General features: G+C 35.6%; 1 protein-coding gene across 1 annotated transcript in view; it reads left to right on the top strand.

Moving 5' to 3' along the window:
• The window catches only part of SNTG2 (syntrophin gamma 2), a 174,858-nt gene that overhangs the window by 87,032 nt on the left and 66,047 nt on the right, over positions 1-21,779 (top strand). Inside the window, exons 9-10 of the mRNA XM_064508091.1 lie at positions 2,377-2,504; positions 16,366-16,495. Of these exons, the coding sequence (XP_064364161.1) occupies positions 2,377-2,504; positions 16,366-16,495 (258 nt within the window). The remainder of the gene's footprint in view (positions 1-2,376; positions 2,505-16,365; positions 16,496-21,779) is intronic.

Below are 21,779 nucleotides of genomic sequence, written 5' to 3'. Positions count from 1 at the left end.
TGCTCCAACATAAACTGGGTAGTAGAATATGTTTTAGTACGAAGTAGACATTTGAGAATGTCACCAGCTTGACCCCTTTGTATCCTTTCCCTATTCCTTGTCATTACAGACAGGCTTTTAAGTTTAGATTATCTAGATCTGACCCATATCTAGAGAGTGGAGGGGAATGGAAAAATAGGTGAGGATGCTTCAGAAATTGTGGTACTTCTTTACTTTCTGATTCCTGGATATAAATTCAGTGATTGTATTCAAGCATTTATGTTTGACTGTAATAAACTACGTTCAGGTTTATTCTTAGACATTTCAGTTTCCAGATAGGCACTTTAAATTATGTTGATCATTTTCAACATGAGGTTATGTCACAAAATCATTTGTACAGAATTCAAAAATATGCAACAGATTCTTCACTATGATCTTATAAAATTTATACAAAGCTCTGGAGACATCTTAGCCTTTTGAGGCTATTTGTACGGACTAGAATTAGTCTATGAACTTTATTATTAAATACTCATACTGCAACAACACCAGGAGATCTCAATCAGATGAAAGCTGGATTTTCCTAGGTACTTTGCAAATACTCTAAATGAAATTCTTTTCCCCAAACAGTTTGAAGCCTAAGAGATATTTTAGTATTACCAATTCTGGCAATTTCATTACAAATTTTTCATTTACTAGAATGCGTTCCTCAGTCACTAATTCTCAGTGGTCCTGTTAGAATATGAAACTCACTATTCTGATTTATTTAAAGAAATAAATAGAAAGATCAGCCCTTGCTGACTATAAGAGCTTTAGGAAAAAATGTTAACCCTAAAACCTTATGAGCAAGAAAAAGAACTAGAAATAAAACAATTCTCAGAATATGCTTTATTTTGAGTTAAGTTTTATGGCCTTTGAACACCAGGGCTTAACAGAGCTGAAGCTAGGTCATCCTGTAGTTTATCTGCTTTTGTACGTACTACACAGTGCATATTTGTGACCTTTTTTTAAAATAGCCAGCTTTCAACTACATTCTGTACTAGAAAATTCTCTTAACAACCTGGGATAAGTAATTTTGGTTCAGAGTTAGAGAACATAGATGCCTAGTTTTGACCTTAATAGCTGTGTCTGTGAATCTGTCTCAGCTGCTTCTCTGTAAATAGTATTCCTATCTTTATAAAAGAGTGCAATGCTCAGATGTCATGATAGTGAGGAGATAAAAGTAGCAATGAAAACTTTCCAAGTTATCATTTTTATGCATTCTGTAAGAAGCTCCTTGCTGTTCTATTGTTCCCATTTAATAATTCCCATTTTGCAGTACATAATCATGATCATAAATCCTGAGTGGTATTCTGAACAATGAATTCCAGCAGTTACTCAGCTGTTTCTAATTTAATTGATTTTTGCCTGTAAACACAATTTTCAAATCAATTGCAACCAAAACCAATTGCCACCATTTCCTTCTAAATTTGGGCATATTTCTGTACTTTCACTGGTGTAAACCTCTGTTTTTACAAATGGTGTAAACCTCTGGACACTATGTCATAAAGAACAAACTACATATATATACATATATATACCACTGCATATATATATTAGTGTTAGTGGTTCTGTTACACCTTTAACAATCTAAAAAATACTTTCTTTTAATCATGTTTCATTCTGTGGTGCCTTCAGGAACTAATTAAATAATTAGGTGTGATACATAAGAGGCAATATATATTAGGAGGCTGAGCAATCTCCATATAATCTATACTTTAGGTTTGGCTAGACCCTTTTATCAATGACAGTATGTCCAGTCTAATTCCCCTAACTTCGTTTGCAATGGCATTTGCACACATTTAATTTAATGTTATATTATTTTGTTTGTTCTCATAACATGAACTAAGTAGGTCATACAGGTACTTATTTATTTTCACTGTTCTGAGATCTGGACATCTTTTACTGCTTAAATAATGCCAGCAATCTTTACTAGAAGAAATACTTGGAGGAAAACTTCAAAGATAAAATTTTTAAATTCATCAGTCCGTATATGGTTAGTGATAATATGAAACTCAGGATTTGCAGTCTGTTATTAAATAATGCTATGGATAAAAGTCACAATGCGTAAATAAGAAACCAGTATTCTGCATGACTACTGTAGTCTTTACATATATGTACTAAAATTAAAATTACTGAAATACTGAAATCAAATCACAAGTATAGTATCAAGATGTCCAGTGTTCTTTTTTACACAAATACTTTTTAACATTTTTCTACTAGATCCTGAGTTTCTTGAATAGTTCTATTGCTATATATTATTCACTTCCAACACAAGCACAGCCAGAAATGCATATTCTTGCTTTATGCACTATATTGTCTGATAGACTGTGCTTACTGATTCTGATTTGTTTTGTACAGGCTCCATCATCACCTTCTTCACCCATAGCTAATGAACCAAAATACGAGAAGCGCTGGCTAGACACCTTATCAGTTCCTCTGTTGATGGCTCACATCTCGAGGTACAAAGCTGGAACAGATAAATTAAGGTTTGTAATCTAAAAAGGGAAGCACTGGGTTAGTTAGCTGGACCTAATATTTTGCTCTGGAGCATTGGCTGTGCAAGGATTCTTTGCGTTATGAAAATCTTTAGTTTTTATCATAAAAGATACATATATATGCCGGTCATCTTCCCTTGAGGTTAATGGCATGCTTGGTGATTACCAATGACAAAGTAAAAAGTATAGTAAACATAGCTCCATAAAATATGTTTCCATAATCCATTTTATCTTGGGAGTTCGGTTACCATCAGCAGATAGTTCAGAGGTTAAGCTTGGCTTTACTTGAATTAGTTTTTAAGGTATTACATTTCACTCCATAGCTCTATAAGAGAATACTCCTATATTCCATATTCCCAAGTTTTGATATTGTCAGTTAACACCTTTTTTAAAAAAATAATGAGATATCTCACAATTCTTGTGACTATGCTACATACCATTGTCATATAGAAACTCATATTGACTGTAACAGAGTTTTATAAAGTACAGGGTACAAAAAGTAGTATTTTCAATCATAAAATCTTGCATCTCAGAGACCTAAGCAATGGTTTATAAAGCATCTGTGGAATAGGATAGAAGAGCTGATTTTGCTGGACTAACAAAAAGATGTGAAAGCAAAAGTGTATACTGTCACCTGAATCAGGTGGCAGCTCCTCTCCCAGACTTTGCGTTAAAGCATCACAAATCAAATAATAGTAATCTGTCCAGGAGAGTTTTAGGTTCTTCCCCAGTCTTTGTGTTAGCTCTTAATTCTATTCTTTACTAAGTCTCTCATCACTTCCTCCACTGCTTTCTTTCTCCCTCCTTCAGCTGTGAAGTTCACGTGGTCATTCTTCCAAATCTATAACAGGCCTCTATACATTCCAAAATAAATATATCACAACAAGGCTTAGAAGTTCTCCTGTGGGTTAAATGAACAAATCTCTGCATGCATATTTAGGCATCAACTCTAATGATCAATGTTATTGCACTTAAAGGATAAGTGGAAAGAAATTAAAACATTTAAACGACTGAGTTCAGTTACTACCCTGCTAGTTAGAAGCAGTTTCACTCCTATTCTGTGCACTCTGTCCATTAATTGGAGCAATCCGAATGGATTCCAATTCAGAAAATGTCAGCAATGTATGCATTTTGAGATTGCCTTGAAATAAAACAACTTCTAAGTATTTTTCATGTAAGGAATTAGAATTCTAGTGCTTTCAGCCTCAGCCTCGGATAGATACAGTCTCTTGTGATGCATCTGACTCCAGTATATACTTTCTGTACACAGCATTCCACTATTACTGTTCTTTTGCCTTTTCTTTTAAACAGTACAGGAAGTTGGAATCATTCCTTAGAGCCTATCACTATCAAATGATACTTCTACTGATATGCACCCTGCTGCTTTTTATTTTTGGTAATCCTGCAGGAATATCCATGTGAGCATTAAAGGAATACCACTTTGAGAGTAATTGCTGATGAGGCCAGTCCCATGTTCTTACCAATGTTGTATTCTTATATGAGGGGTACCAGACTGCTCTTACCTATTCTCTCCTTCTCTGAAATACATGCTTATATTCTTACTATTATCCCACATATTACTTTCTTTTACATTTCTCCATGTTTGTGTAAGCATAAATTCCAGCATTTGTCTTCAATACTTACTTTATATAATCAAATGTCTGCCTTGCATGAGATGAAACCTATAAACAACTATAAGTATAAATGGTAACATCAGTCTGGATAAAATCCCTTCTTTCAACCATATCTGCATATCTTGACTCCCTTTCACATTTCAGCCATCAATCTAAATTCATTTGAATGAGTCTGTGCCGATTTCCTTGAATGTATCATGGGTCTAGCTGACCAATTTGCTTTTTTTGCCATTCTCTGAATATTTATTTAGAGTCTGTCTGCATACATTAGGTAAACAGCATGCCTACTTTTTCAGTATTAAATGAGTTTATGAATCTATATGTCATCCTTGCTACTTTCTGAATCCCTCCTGTTCTCTGTCATGGCTTTGTTTTGCTGTAATGCTTCTTTATATATTTCTTTTTATATACTACTTTATATATTATCCTTGGGATAATATATAGGATTATCTCAGTTGATCCTAAGAAGGTGCACTGGCACTGGAACAGCCACTCTTGTTTTTAAGTCCATATCATTGAACTATTGGAACTGTTTTCTGTAGTATCACATACACAGCTGTTTGCTTTCTCTTCTACTGGGTGACCTGTGTGAAGGGCCTTTTTCCCTGCTCTTTACATCAATTAAACTTAGAAAGAGTGATCTGTATCATTCTCTGTATCAGGATGGTCTATGTACTGCTTGCTTTAGGAATTTACTTGCAACTGTGCAAAATGTTATGGTTTGGGAAAGGTTATTAAAGCCTGTATGACTATCTTGCTGTCTGTCCACTCAGCCATGTAACACACACTGCATTCTTCAGTCCTTCTTTCCCAAATGGAAAACCGTCTTTTTCACCTCGGAGATTCTTGCAGATAGCCACAGCAGACTTAGCATTCTTTTGTTATTAAAATCAATTGCTTAATTGCTGTGGCTTGTTTTAATACATGGTTTTGTACAGTGTAAGCCCAACTATTCTTGTTGTTCTGATGTGGAAAGCTGCTGCCAGCCAGTTTGGATGACCTCATTCACTTTTCTTTCCTTGGCCATCATAATTTTCAGCTTTCCTTTTCCAGTGTTGTAAATAATCTCCAGCCTTCAGACAACCTTATGAACAAAAAAGAGATTGCTTGTCATAAGGTCAAACAGAGTCTGATATGTTACTGAAGGGTATCTTTTTGTTGCCTTTAAAAAATACTGAGTATGTCAGCGTATAGCAGGTAAGCATCTTGCTGAATGTCTTTGACCCTTTTTTGGATTAGAAACATTTTATAAGCTAGAGTTGTCTGTTAGACTATAATATAACTTTAGTGTGATATTAGATCAGTTCTAATCTAAACTAATCAGATTAGGTTATATCATTTCCTTTGTGGTTAAACTACACATTTTAAATAGCTTGGTACTTCCTCTGAGCTTTCCAGTAACTTCGGCATGAAAATGCATACTTTTAGCTCTTATGTCATCAGATGGCCAGGAAAACCTGTATGTTTGATTGTTATTCTATTCTTCACTATAAGGAAAAGGACTTACCTTTGACTTTTCATTTCACTTGATTTTTCATTTGATTTTTCTCATGAAGTCTTAAGTCTTTTTACTTGGTACCAAAGAGTACCTTTTTTCACATATATTAGATTTTGTTAGCACCATAGGTATTAACGGAAACCAGAGAGAATAGGAAGGACTTTTTTCCTTTTTTATACTCAAAGAGGATTAATCAGAAATACTGCAAAGGGCAAGTCCATGAAGTGTGTTTGCCCCATTACAAAACAAAAACAGAAGAAAAACAGTCCCAGGATACCTAAAGAAAAGGTAAGAAATGTAGTAGATCTCTTCTCTTCTTGGTGCAGGATTTTTCCAGCTATGTCTTCAGAGAGTGTGAGTATGGGCAAGAAATAGTAACTACCCAAGTCACCCCTAATTAGTATATTTCGGATTGTTGATATGATTGAAGTTTATCTGAATGCATGTAGATTCGTGTACTCCTTTTGGTAACTTACTAAATCAATAACTTTTTTATTTGCTTGTTTTTATAATAAGGCACCACTGCTTTTATCATCCTAAAGTTCTCATCAACCCATAAGTGTCTTAAATGTCCTGTTTTCTGTGTAAATTTTACAGTAATATATACTGTGAAAATTCTGTTCTTGTGAATACTGTTAATTGCTACTTGTTGATGGAAACATTAGGGATAGAGTTGGTCACTAATTGTAACAGAAGTTTGGCAGTGAAATACTGAGATCAATGTCTTTCTTACCCAGAGTATGCAGTTCACAAATTTGTAATTATATAAAAGAGGGAGAAAATAGTTCTATTAATCTATAGGCTTTCAGTTTTCTTAGAGAATGTCTAGAACCTTATTTAGAAAAATGTGTAGGTAAGTATTTTTAGTATTTTTAGCAGATACGGACAGTACTACATAGTCACCTTTATTTGCTGCATTGACCAGAGCCTTAAGAAGTGAATATTGTGTATCTATAACCTCTCAAACATTATGAGTTTAGAGTCTGAAAAAAAAAAAAAAAACCCTCATTTGGAAGCAGATGGAAGCTAAATTCAAGAAATGTGTGGACTGGAAGTAACATAGGCACAGTGGCTATGAGTCTGTGTAGCTATGATCCCAATTACAAAAACAGCTTAATTAGGTTTTGGTGTTACTTTCTATTTCTTGATATTCTGGTCATTATAATTATTGCAGTGTATTGTGTTTTTTGTTTTGTTTTGTTTTTATAATTGGCTCACTGGGTTTTTAAGATAGATAATTTTTCTTAAGTCTTCTATTTTCCATTTTAACACGTCAGTGGGTTAACAAAATGCCTTTAATTAGGTAAATAAATAGGACAGTAAGAAATTAAGCAAACCATTTTGAGATAAGGAAGGTGAAGGAATTGAGCAAAGAGTGAGTATGTAAATGAAAAATACCACAGCCAAACTGGAATCTAATTCAAGAAAAGGGGGCAGTAGGGCAGGAAACTATGGCAGACAGTAACATCTGGTAAATGGAAAAGATGAGAGTAATTTGTAGAGAAAAAGAAACTGTTGATTTGGAGAGATACTATTAATAGAGTGCCTTAAGAACTAACTTGGCTGCTGTTGATGCAGAACATAGAACTACACTAATCAAGCTCACTGGTGACACAGAATCAGCATCATAGGTACAGAAAAGGAGCACTATATTCTTATAAAAGGATGGAACTAATGGAAATGGGATGCAACCTAACAGTACAAAGTGCAGGAGGTGACATCACGGATTGTAAATGTTGTAACAGAGCAGTTTGATCCTTAAGGAAGATTACAGTTTGTCACAGTTCTGTTCAAGCAGCAAGATATTTTGGAAATCAATTGTCAGGAATCAAGTAAATGCAGGCTACAGAATAAAGTCTGCTCAGCAGAATAGAAACAAAGAGATATCCAAGAAGTGGCTAGGCATTCTGCAGATCTCTCCACAGAGACAGACAGACATACCCTTGACTAAAATGAGCTGCTAACTCAGGGAAAAATCAAGATATAGGCAGGAAAGAAAAGCTAGACAGGAACTGTGCCACACAGAATTAGAGATCAGCGCTGAGTACTGATTCTCAGCATTTTAGTACCTGTTCCTTATGCAGCAAGTGAAGTAGAATGTCTAAGCCAGAAGTTAGACATCTTTTAGGATGCCAGATATTTGTAGTCTAAAAGTGTATCAAAAAATCAATGACATGAAAATTAAGGAAATTGCTGTTTCTTTGCAGTGTAGAGCAGTGTATTTACATGCTCTTTACAGCTCATATACATGCCTTTAATTTGTTCAGCAGCATAGCAAGAGAAGTAAACTGGCTTATTTTTTGAATCTTCACCCTCACAATGGTTAGCTGAATTCTAGCTTTAAAATCTATACTGCAATTAAGTGTGCCACAAGCAAAAATGAAGCATCCTCATTCTTTTCAGAATCCATGTATTCAGGAAGAACTTCCCCTTATCCCCAATGGTTACATGTTGCACATCTCTTCATTTGTGCTTCTTCTACTAAATAGCATCCCTTAGAGTACAGAATCCTAGATCACAGAATGGCAAATTGTTAGGAAGCAGAAGAAAAGGCAAAAGAAAATCTCCTTCCTATCCCCACCCCCCAAAATAAAGAGATTAATACTGTCAGAAGATTGTTCATATTAATATTACCACTGAGCTCAAAGAATTATTACTTCTTTTTCTTTCTGGAGGTGGTGAGACTTATTTTGCCTTTTCTTCTGCTTGCTGACAACATACTAAATTCTAATCCACTAGGATTATTTCAGCAAGACTCTGCCCCCAGATGTCTTCAATAAATGCCTCTGGATAAATAGCCTTGGGTTTCAGTGGCAGACCTGCTTGCTTTCCACTAACTTGGGCATCAAAGTAGGAAAGAAATAAGTCAAGTGAGCTGAGTATGTTGAAGTGAGTAGTCGTAGTGCTCATTACTGAGCTTTATTGCTTTTGTTTTTCAAAATACCTATTTGTTCAAGAAATGACTGTTTTCAGAGGTGTGTTATGGAAATAGTCTGATTTGCACTATGTTAGCTTATTAATATAATAATAATAAAAATATAAGAGCAAGCTATATTGGTCTTACTTCTGAAACCAGACGGTTTGCAGACTTCAAAGAAACATTGCTAAGTGTGTCATGCACATGAACATCTGTTCTTCCCTCCCAAACACATCTGAATTTCATATACCGTATAAACTATATATTTAAATCATGTGGAGAGCTGAAAACCTTGAAGAAGTAATCATTTGCGTATAATTTAAACAAAATGTACCTGATATTCTCTGTATTCATGACATTGATGAATACAATTCAGTTGTTGTGGGCTGTAGACTGTCCTCTTACTGAAAGGCTTACAGGGCCTGAGAGGAAATTAAACCTGAACATGAACGAGCATTACAATGGCAAGGCAGTCCAGTAATTGTTATCTATATGTAGATTTTGTTAGCCATCTTATGTGTCAGGAAATAACTAGAGACACCTATATGTTATATATAAGAGATTGAAGCTATTGACCTGTCAAGTCATCTGTAAAGGCATCATTAAGATAAATCTAGTCTTCCTACAAGGAATGCAGTAGGATGGCTTATTATTTAAAATTTTCACATCTCTCACACACTCCCATTGTGCTGAAAGACCAATTAGAAAATAACATGCCTCTGTATCATCCAAGTGACTAAAAGAAAATATAAATACTTGCATTAAGACTTCTTAAAAATACAGCTGAAGGGTTCCTTTTTTTTTTTACCTTTACTTGTATTTACTTTGCCAGTTCATTCAATAAGATGAATGAAATCAATCTTGTCTGCTTTTTTCTTTGTCATTTTCAATTCATATTTAGTAATATTTTCTCGTATTTTTTTAAGTTGAGTTAATGTGATTATGCTCTGCATGTCGATAATGTAAGGCAAACCAACATTCCAACTGTTCTGTGGAACTATTCACATGCTTAAAATCTTTATGGGATTGGGACTTAATAAGTGAGATTGATCTCATCTGACTGTAACATCTAATAGTTGCTCATCTGCAAATGTGCTTAATCCCTGGACTCATGTTGGAGTCAATGGAGAGAAATAAATATCTCCAGCGAGTGATTCACCTCACCTATCTTGTGCATTTACTTATGATAAAACAAAGTTGTTCCTGAGTTTAGCATGCCTTCCTTATCGAATCATAGAATAATTTAGGTTGGAGGGGCCCTGGCGGTCATCTAGTCCAACTCCCTGCTCACTGCAGGTCTAATGGGATCATGTTGCTCAGACATCTTGTGCTGTCAAGTCTTGGACACTTCCCAGGATGAAGAGTCCACAGGCGCACTGTGGCAGTTTTTGATCCTGGCACCTGTGTCAGTATTTGATTGCTCCCATGGCAAAAAAAAAATAAAAATAAAAATAAAAATTCCAATATCTGATTGTAATTTGCCATGTTCTAACTTCTGTTTGTTGCCTCTCATCCATATACTTAGGCGATAGAATTTAACATGGCTAAATTGGGTGAAATGCATCTCACTTGAATTATGCCTTACCATAATTACACTGAAATTATAAAACACTTGCTTACAAGTACACATACACCTTGTTCTCCAGCCTACCACAGTGACCAGCCCTACTAGACATGCTGCACTCAAGAGACGACAGTAGTACAGTGATATTGCACATAGCTTTCAGTAATTCAAGCTGCTCCTGTTTTCCAGCAAAACTCCTCCACCTCTTTCTTTGATCTGTTACTTCCATACAAATAAAGCATGCTGAGTGTGACAGACTATAATTCCACAGACTTTTCTCCCTGCAGCAAAGCCAATTAAATTATCTCATACCTGCATTCCACTCTCTTGTTTCTCCTTCAGCTGCTTGTTTTACCCTATTCTGTCCTCTTCATAGTGCCAGTGCAACTATTTGTATGACTTCATGAAGAACAGAGTAAGAAAGAGACCGGATCAATACTAAAACCGTCCCACCTCCCCCCTCTTCTTTTTCTCTGCATGTATTATTACAAACCTGATGGATACAGCTGGGAGTTGCTTCTGCTGGCAAATTAGTAAGAAAATTTCTCTAGAAGCATAATTTCTATGTCACTTCAGTTATCTTACTCTACTACTCCAAGTTTAATACAAAATAAAGCAAAGTTACAGCATGGGAAGCAAAATGTTCAGCTAAAACAAACACAAAATGCAATCCAGGTTTATGCTTAATAGCTTCATTTATTTTTAGCTCCACAGTTTCTGCTAATAACCCAATTGTATGAGCAACTTGATCATTATTTGAAAATATGAGGGTATATAAAAGCTACAGTACTAAAGCCCTTCATTTCTTAAATTTCAAAGAGATAAAGATTCAGAGAGTACTTTCTTAGGAATTTTCATTCATATCCACCCATAATCCATAAAACTTAAGCCTAAATAGAAATAGAAATTCTAGCAAGAGAGCCATAGAGTAATGTAGATAAGCCACTAGAAAATGTTGTAAGAAACACAAGAAACTTTGAAGGCAGTCATCAAAATATGTAGAAACAGGGCGGAAGACTGAGTTAGGACCTGGGAAGATATAAAGCTGATCAAGTGTATCTGTCTGTAACAACATGTTAGTAAACTTTGGATAAAACAGCTGCTGTCAGACAACCATCTAGGCTTTTATTAAGGAAATACCGTATAACTTTGAGATAAATCTAAAGGACAGACTGTTTCACATACCACATTCAGATACTGAAAATCTTAAAGTATCTTTTGCTGAAATCCTTAGCTTCTAAAAAAGTAGAAATTTAGCTTTTTGCATTTCAGTTGGCACTGAGAAGGTGTTTTCTCTTATAAAAGTCTTTTTGCTTAACACCTCTCTAATAGCTAGTGGCTCTATATGGCAAAATTCACAGTGGCCATTTTAAGTTTTATTAGTATTAGTTATTATTAATTACCAAGAAGTGTCAAAGTCAGGAATTGAATTTAAGTCTGTCGATGCCTATCTGTTATTCTGACTGCCACTCTCACTAAAACAGTGTTATTTTATTAAAAGAGATTAATGCAATAAACAAACCCCAAAACAGAGCAGCATGCAGATTCTTCCATCATTTCACCATGAAAGTGGGATATAAATAGACTGAGTATAGAAAACAGTGCCACATGCTCCTGAGTGGTTATGCTTACAAGAAACAAACAAACAAAAATTTACAGATAAAAGGCTGAAAATAATAACAAAGAAATGTAAGGGTAGTGTGGCCCAAATCCCTAAAGTTTAGGAAAAGCAAACATTCTAAAATTCTTATTCACACTCATGCAATGTCCAGTTAAAGATAGTATGGCCAGATTCAGTAGCTGTCCAACTACATAAATGTAGAGTGAGAGAAAGCTGTAGAAACTAACAACATAATATGAAATATTAAAAGAAGACTCTTTTCATCAGAAATTTTTCTGCATCTGAAGTGTTTGTACTTTTCCCCATAGAAGTCACATATCAGCAAAAATGATCTCTTACATTTAATGTGTGAAACACATGCCTAACAATTAATGTTTGTTATCCTTCTTCCACACCTGAGGAAGAGATGAGATATTTTAAATGTTGGAGAATGATGGCTGCCTTCAGATGATTGTCACTTCACAGCCACAATGATGCTGTTTTTGAATAGGCTACATTGGAGAAAATCATGCAACTCCAGTCTTTCAAGATGGAAAAAAGGCCTTCAATTTTCTCAGTCTGGGAGTTTAAGTGATACTTTCCTCAGTAAGACTATTTATACATGATACATTCGGTGATTGCTGCTTTGTAGTGAAGAATACTTCCAATCATGGCAAAGTGGGAAAAATTCCATAAAGTTGATGCATCTGTTAAAGTGGAGACTTCTGTATTTGGAAGGACTTTATCTTTTACTTGATTCAGAGATGAGTTTCATGAGCTTTGGTAGTCACTTAAAATAATTATGTAAAATTCTTGATAATGTCATCCCATCTGTATTTGAAATGATACTGAGAGTAAAGCACCACCACACAATCTTTCTCAGAGTAGTAACTGCTTACATTTCTGTTTCCTGTTTTTTTCTTTTTGGGGGGTGTCTGAACTGAAGTCCATTCATTTCTGGTTCTATTTGCAATAATCGGTACAGTAACAGGAAAAGTAGAAGAGATGGGAATTTCCTCTAGCTCTGTCTTTCAATGATCTTGAAGCCACAGAGGGAAAAAATAGCCAAAAAAGATGTATCTAATCGTATTTTGTGGTGATGAGATGACTACATAGCATCTTGAGATCTCTCAAACGTGTTTTTCAGTATTAAATACAAAACTTAGCTAAAAGGAGTAGGCGCATACTTATGTCTCTTCCCCCCGCCCATGCTTTGAAGAAATGGAGAAAGGCATGATCTTTAAGCCTCCAGGATTTATTTTCTCCTGAATTTCAATGCTGTCTTTGTGCTTGCGTTATTTATTGATTACTTCACATAAAAAGAAAAGAAAAATTCAGCATTCAGTAGTTTTCTATTTAGCTTTTATTTTTAGCTTCCATATTTGCTTTTACTTTTTTCTGTATATATGTTATATTTTTCAGACTACAGAGTAAAACAGAACAATATGTTACGTGAATTGTAGAGGGAAACTACTGTAATTAAAGGCAAGAAATAATCATAATAAAGTTCAGTATGTTGAGAACAAAACCACTGTTTTACCAGCACAGACTTACTGGTTGGCATCTGTAAACTTTGCTTATTCTTTTTCTGTTTTGTTTCAGTCACTTGCTTCAAAGGGTCCTGCTTTCTGGCAAAACCAGCTTTCTGCTAAAGTCAACATAGTGGTGGTGGTGGTGGTGGTGGTGCACTGCAGGTCTCCGTCCCCCATACCAGACAGTGTGACTACCTATGGCACATCAGAGGCCTTAAACCAGACAGAGCTCCTGAGGGAGGAGGCAGTTGTCCTGGTCACAGGCTACAGGGACACATTGGCTAGAGATCAGGAATGGGGTCAGTGGAGGAGGTGGTTGAGCTATCAGTTGAAGAGGAGATGAAGGAGATGAGCAGCTGCATAGCATCATGGAGGATGAACAGGAGATTGACAGGTTCCTCACAGAGACTCTGGGGGCTCAGGACTGCGCCTGTCCACCCAGATTGCTTCATATGATGAAACAACTCTCTCTGTAGATGAGGGGAGAGCAGCGGGTGTTATTTACCTTAACTTTTGCAAGACTTTCTGCAGTCTCCTGTAGCATCCCTGTAGCCAAATTGAGGACAATGGACTAGATGAGTGGACTACAAGATGTATGAAATTCTGGCTAGACTCAAAGGGCAGTGGATAATGGTTCAAAGTTTATCTGGTGGCTGTTTACAAGTATTATTCCTCAGCTGTCTGTAGTAGGGCCAGTAATGTTTAACATCTTCATTCGTAATCTGCTCAGTTGGACAGAGCACATCCTCATCAAGTCCATGAATGGCATCAAATTGGGAGCAGTAGACATTCTTGAAGATAAGACTGCCATCAAGAGAGACCTCAAAAAGGTAAAGAATGAGCCAACAGGAATCTCATCAAGTTCAGCAAAGACACATGCAAAGTCCTGCACCTGGGTCAGAATAAGCCCATGCAACAATACTGGCTAGGGAACAGCTCTGCAGAAGGGCTTGGGGATCCTAATGGACAGCACATTGAGCAGCGGTCAGCTGTAAGCACTTTCAGTGATGAAGGCTAAGACAGATGGGGCTGCATTGGTAATAAAATGGTATGCAGGTTAAAGGAAGTGATTATTCTTCTCTGCTTTGCATTTGTGAGGCCACATCTCAAATACATGCATCTATAGTACTGTGTCCAGTTTTGGTCCTCTCGTTGAAAAGAGAATTGTAATGTAAACCAGTCAGCCAGGAGGTTGGACTAGAGGACCTTCAGGATCCCTCACATCATGTTCTTTGATTCTGTGCAAATATCCTGTGACTGAAGCATTCAGAACTCTGTCAACTGGCTTTTATAACTGATTACCATATTTTAATAAGGAAAAGGATGTGACAACTGGAGTTTATAGTGTCATCCGAAGTATTGCCAGCATCATGCTTTCAAACAATAAAAGATTAGTTCATTTTTATAATAAAATTTGTTTTGTTTTGTTTTTATGTTGATTGTCTAGTGCATTAGTTGTTAGCTTAAGAGTTTATTTCTGTGATCTTTCATCAGCCATTTGTATAACTTTGTGCCACTTGAATAGGGCATTCACATTGCATTCATTCATGCATCTGCTCTGGATGAGTTAGAATCCTAGGCATTCTATGGATTCAGTGGAGAGCATTTACTATTTCCTGCTTCAGTTAAATGTATTTTAATTTTGATATTTAAATTTGATGTCTAAAGTAGGCATTGTGAATGGGTTAACTTCATGGCAGCAGATTCAGTTTTTTTCCATGTTCCACTGTCTACATACAGGATAATGGAACTTTCCTATCTCAGAGGGTTGTGTATATATACATATATATATATGGATACTGTCTTGTGAATATTGTAATTGATGGGAACTTTATAATACCATTTTTAGCAAGTATATAGATTTGAGTCTTCATGTGTACCATCAAACTCCCTATGAATGACAAATGTTAGGTTAATAATTTTTTCAGTAAGTCATGAGTAAACATGCCTTGTAACCTCCATGTGTCACTTTGAATGCTTATTTTGACATATATCATGAACTAAGCATTATTGGACTTGGCCTTAGATCAGAGAATCACAGGGAAACCCTGCAACCACATAGAGCATTTTTCTTGAGTCAGTATCTTATTTTCTTCTGGTTAGTTCTGAAAAGAAACCAATATAGCATATAAATAATCTGTACTACAAATATAGCAGATAGCAGCAATATTTTCCAAATGATATACAAAAGAAACATATGCACAATCTTTCAACTATTTATAATTGTCTTTTATAGTAGTATTTGAGCTTTCTGAAATTCTGTTCCTGAAAACATTGCATGACACATATTTTAAAGATATCTAAACCAGTGCACTTCCATGCCACTACTTAATTTTCTGTTGTTCCTACCAAAAAATCTAACAGTTCAAAATGCATAATGATATCCCATTCCAGCATCCAGATGTGTGGGATTTCAGCAGTACATGGATGGTGCCTAACTTACTGCAAGCAATGAAGAAAGCACTGGCATTTGCAGAATAAAGTTGTTATATAAAAGATGCATAGAAAGTGAATAAATGCAATTAGCAATTAGCATACGTAGATGCTATTATGAAAAGGGGCCTTACACTGAAAAATGCTTTAAAGGAAATTTTAAGTACATTTTTCAGATTTTCTATGTCATAAAGGAGCTTAAAGGAAGCATTGCATTAGAATTTTATATAGAAAATTATAGGAATCCAAGAAATTAAAACTAGGGAAGTCAATTCTTTGCAACTTATACATCCTTAGTAAATGAAACCAAAATGCAAGAAATGCAGAAAAAAATTCATTTTGGTTTCAGGATTTGTTATAGTTGTTCAAAAAAAATTAATGCATATGTCCTCAGTATGCTACACTTAAGTTCAGTAATTGTAAACATATATTTATACCCTAGTAAATACATGATCAGGGCATATAGATACTGGTACAGAGAAAGTATTTATTGTATGTGTTGCTCCTGATACTGCCCATTATTATCTTTCTTTCTGTTACCTTTCCTTTACTTTGTAAAGTCAAAACCCAAAACTTGTCAAAGATTGTAAAGATCACTTGAACCCTGAAAAATATTGGGCAGTTTCAGAAAACTGACATATCTTCCTTTATGGATATGTTTCTTCTTACTGCAGATCTAATGCATTTGAAGTGCTGGCACTCGATGGAGTTAGTACTGGGATACTTCAGTTATATACAGCCCAGGAGAGTGCTGACTGGCTGAGAGCAATATCAACTAACATCAGTGATTTGACACTTCAAAATGTATGTTACTTTCTGCATATTTTTTGTCTATGCTGTCTTAAAATTATTTCTAATTTTCCAAGGACAGAAAATAATTCACGTTTAAGATAGGCAGTATGAAACAAATGTGTGTGTATTGGGAGGAAAAGGAGAAAGGAAAGAGAAGAGACAGGGTTTCTGGTAAATCAAAGCTGTCCTGAAGTTTTCAAGACTTGCAGTACTATTGTAAAACAGAGAGAAATAGAAGTTCAGGTTGCCTTTATTATTTTAAAGATTCTTTCAAGGCAAAATACCGACCCTTTCTAATCATATAATGGAGCCTTGGATAGGGCCAATTATATCACTTGTACTTTCTCGAAATTAGCGTGCTTAAAACATGGTTTCAGAAATTAGCATTTGTTGATTTTGAAGTAGGCATGTGGAAATTTTGTAACTAGTGAAGTGTAACTTATAAGGGCTCATTGGGAGGCAGTATTTTTACGTCTGTAATTTGTCTAGGAATTGGTTTATTTAAAGTCATGTGTTCCATCTTTTTGTCTACAGGTATAGAGGTGCTTATGCCAGTGTAAATTATTCCTGTAAATTCAAAAGTAGTATTTGTTATTGAAAACAGAGGTACTAAATAAACTCCAGAGAAACAGAAAATCGTTATTTGGACAACAGGTTATTATTCCAAGAAAGAACAACTGGAAACTATTGAAAATTCTGGAATGGAACATGAAGTCAAATAGGCAACTTGATAATGTACACTATTGAAAATATATACCAGTCTTTATGAACTGGTAGAAATCAATGATGAAAAAAATACAAGCACAGTTTGCTCTGAGAGAATTACCTGGGCAGATTTTTAATCTTGTTCTTTAGATGTGTTAAGACTGAAGCATCTTCTATAAACCAGGATCTGGTAGGATAAATATCTTTAATTTGTACTCCAGGTTAATCGATGCTTAGTTATTCAGATTATATTGGGTAGGATTTGTATCAGGTTTGAGCAATCTTTGATCAAACTAGATAATAATTTGACTTTTTTGGTCTTCAAAAGTTACTTGATCATGGTAGATATTTGATCATGGTAGTTCTATTAAATTAATTCTTTTTTTTAATCTGAAATTATTTAAGGAGGTCTTTGACAAAATCAGTAAATTTGCTTATGATATATCCTTTATAAATATTCCCTTCTAGGCACTATTTAGTAAATTACCTAATTTAGAGATTATTGTTTCTATTTGATAATTCTAGGGAAATAATATACATTATTCAAGAATGTTCATAATTGCCTGCTGTGTGAATAGTGGAAAGAAGTTCACTTTAATATTTTTAGAGCAATTCCACTTCCTAGTTCCTAATCACAATTCTTTTGCTTTCTAAAAAATTCCCATGAGTTAAAGTTACTCCAAGTATGTAGCTGAATATGACAGTAAAAGTGGCTATACAAGCAAAGTATTTATTAATATATTTTATTACTGGTAGGGTTCTGGTCTGTTTCTTTGAAATGCAATGTATGTGGTAGCAGGTGTCTTGACCTAGTATCCTCACTGTGTTATGACCTGTCTACAAGAATATTTTGTTATCTACTGAGTATTTTTACTAATCTTCATTTTTCAGTTATCTATCACAATATAGAATTCTGTAAACAAAATACTGCATCTTGTGTCTTTCTCTTTAGTAGGGGTTTGATCAAGCTTTGTTAACAGCAGTGACAAATTCACGTGTTCTAAGCCAGGCAGAGAGTAATCTCTACACAGATCATATTAGAAGTGGGTAAAATCTTTACTTGGATTTAGTGCTTAACAGGCTGTGACAGAGGTGCAGCCTTTGGAACAACTGAATAGGGTCTGGCCACAGTAGTATTTTAACTAATTACTAATCATCAGAACAACAGATGTAAAAGTCAATGAGAAACCATTTTATTGCAAAACCTTTTGCAAAAAGATCAGAATGTGAGGCTGGAATGCAATTTCAGTAAAAGTTTGCAGTAAAGGAAGGCTCCCTGACTGGGAGGGCCAAGGGACTATTTCAAATCCACAGTGCCTAGGGCAAGGCCTTTACAGTAGACTTCTTGAAAATCTATTCAGAATGCTTTTTATTACATTATTATCTTCTCACAAATGGTCAGTATTTTTCTATGATCATCTTACTGAAGTCGAAGTTATCTGTATCTGTATCTGTATTTTGTATCTGTAATTCTTCAGACTGTTTTTCCTGTATTTGCCCTTCTTTAGTCCTGTAAAATTTCAGCCATTCTCCAGGAGTCTCTGAAGATAATCAGGATTCAGAGATTAGGGTTAGGGTTAGGGTTTAGAGTTCAGATAATTTCCTAACTTCTCAAGGGTTAATTTCACGAGTACATGCCAACACTGAGTTCATTGGCTTCTCCAAATATTTAACCTATTCATTTACTGTTCTGTCCTATGCTGTCATGTCTGTAGATAAATGAATTCTGTTAGATACGTGATCACAATGGACCTTGTTACTAAGACTATTGGCATCAAGAATTTCAGCCTTTTCACCTGACCATTATTAAGTTTTTCTGCCATATTTTCCATTGCTCACTTTTACTTCTATATATTTTCAGATTTTCTATGTCTGTGATGTTTATGCTTCTTGATTTTAGCAACTCTTCCTGCACCTTAGTCATTCTTGCTTTACCTGTGCCTATCTGTGCCTCTTCTGTATACATTCTTTGTTGTACATGTTTGCATACCATTCGAATCATCTATTTTTGACTTTTAGTTCTTAAAGAGATCCTGATGGAGGTGAATTGATCTCTTACAATGCACGCTGTCTTTCCTGCATCGTAATGCTTTGCCACTTTGCCCTTTCAGCAGTTGGCAGCTCTCTGCCAGATCCCCTGCTGATGCCAGAAGACAGTCCTAATGTAGGCAATACAAAAATAATTCTGCCACAATCTGACACTTCTGCTAATGTCAGACTACTCTTTTGAAGTACTGAAACATCTAACTTCTATGCAAAGGCAAGCTCTCAGGGGATCAAATGAAAGGGAGGAGTTGTCTTTCAGTAGTGAAGATGTGAGGAGTTGTCACTGCCTAAGGATGCTACCACTGAATGTTAGCATAGGTAGAAAGTGTTACTCTGTAGATGAGAAATAATGATTCTGGTATTAGCCTGGAGACAGTTAGTTCTTATAAGACAGAAAAGCACAGCGAATATGGCAACATGGAGAAAGATGTAAGCGTGTCTTTTCAGCCTGCCTTCCTGATATTTCCCTTGTATGCTGAGTTAGGAAAACCTGCCAGTAACTGTCATATTTACAAGCAATACATATTTTTTTCTAAAGATCCATGCCCCCCACTATTCACCATTCTGTCCATACCCTTGTTTTTGCATACTTTTCTACCAAAGGGAAACTTCCCTATCCTCTTCCTTTATGATTCAATCCTTAGTCTCCTCAGTGTGTTCCAAGATCTTCACATTTACCTTTTGGAGGAGGAAGAAAACAGAGATGAGTAAGCACCTCCCATCTATTTCTTCTTACAACCCTTTTCTCACAAAAGGAGGTACAGTTAAAGACACTGAGGGAAGAAAAGGAACAGAAGCTGGCAGTGAAGCTGCCATAATGAATCAAAAAGCATAGGCAGCAACTTGATCTGCATGTGCTTCTCGTTGCTACTGTTTGGTTTGTTTAGTTAGAGGGTTCTTTGCAGGGAAGTGACAGCGCTGTGCAAGAGATGTTTTTAGGAGACAATTCTTTGGAATAATTTAGAATCCCCCCTCTGTTGTGCACCGTTCAGATAGCTATCTATTAAACGTTTTTAGCTTTTGTCATAGGCTTTAATTATTTTCTTTCATACATAACACCAAACATTAATATAGACATGATAGGTAGAAACACCTGAAGTTGATGTTGCCGGTTCATTTGCATCATAGAAACTTATTTCTTATATTTATAGATCTCTCAAGGTTTTCTCTTTTTTGCAGTGTGTTCTCAAGGTGTTGTGTTTTTCAAATTTAATAACGAATTTAATAAATGAACAGTTCATAAGCAGGTAAGGAATAAAAAGATGCAGTTGTTCCACTTTAACCATTATTTATGATCTTTTTAAATCATTCCAGCAGCTCATTGGAGGATGATAGAAACTTAAAATTTGGCTTCAAAACAAGGATATTAATCTTAAATCATATATATGCTTTTGACAGTGGATTTAATTTCCATGTGTTGTAGGACTTAAACATTTTCTCTTATGCTTACATGTACATGTATATCTACAACAGTGGAGTGAAATTTCAGTTTGATTAGAGAGAGGCTTATGAAATATGAGCTTTGAACATTCATATAAAAAAGAAAGAGGAGTAGGTCTTTCTTTCTTTACAAACCAATATATGAGGTGCATGTAGATCAAAACAAAATCCATTATGTGTCCATAACCTGTAGGAAGCGGTATACAAATCTTATTGCTCAATGATTATACAAACCATTCTATTGCTGTCTAGGGGTAGTAGCACAAGATAATGTATCTTTTCTGCCGCTTCTTTTTGTTTTTCAGTGCAGGAATTCCTATTTGGAAGTATATCAGATCAAACCACTGAGATTGTAAAGGGTAGTCAGTAAGGGTAGGAATCATGTCAGCTAAATTTAGCCAATCAAATAGGATCCTCTTGCTGTGCAAAAAGAGAAAGAGACAGCTGTCAAGATCCTCATATGTCTCTGCTGATTAGAAAGAGAATATTGATATATTAAATGTATAACTTTTTTTTTTTTTTGAATTGCCAAAGCTAAGTGAGGTAAATCCCAGCCTGGGAGCTGAGTCATGGCAGCCCCATTCTCTTCCTGCCCCCTGCAGATTCCTATGCATTCATTTAAACACAGTATAGTAATTATGATTGTTTAACAGTTCTAGTTGTCTGACTCAGCCACCGCACTCTTTGCAGATCCAGATTTTTGGTTTTAGCTTCCCTGCTCTTCCAAACACCCATTACTGTACTACAGTGTTTAAAACACATACATTCCCAACAAGGTGTAGCAAATTCCATTTGTATTCCTGCCACAATGCACCAGCTGTGGAGGGATGTAGGGAACATATGGTGCTGTGCAGTATGGAGAGTGCATACTTCCCTCTCCTCAGTCCAGTGACATAGGGGCACAATGTGATGTAGAAGGAGATCTTTCCTCTTGCCCCACTTACATCAGGGCTGCAACCATCCCTGCTTTGAATAAAGAATGAGTTAAGCCTATGTGGTGAATAGCTGTGGAATCCAAAGCATCCTTCCATATTGCCCTTAATAACTGGAAGCGATGCTGTTTGTGAGGATGCTCTTCACATTACTCTTCTCTCATTCTCCAGAG

This window comes from Dromaius novaehollandiae, chromosome 3 (genome assembly GCF_036370855.1).
Source record: "Dromaius novaehollandiae isolate bDroNov1 chromosome 3, bDroNov1.hap1, whole genome shotgun sequence".
Taxonomy (NCBI): Eukaryota; Metazoa; Chordata; class Aves; order Casuariiformes; family Dromaiidae; genus Dromaius; species Dromaius novaehollandiae.
This window is presented reverse-complemented; position numbering and strand designations above follow the sequence as displayed.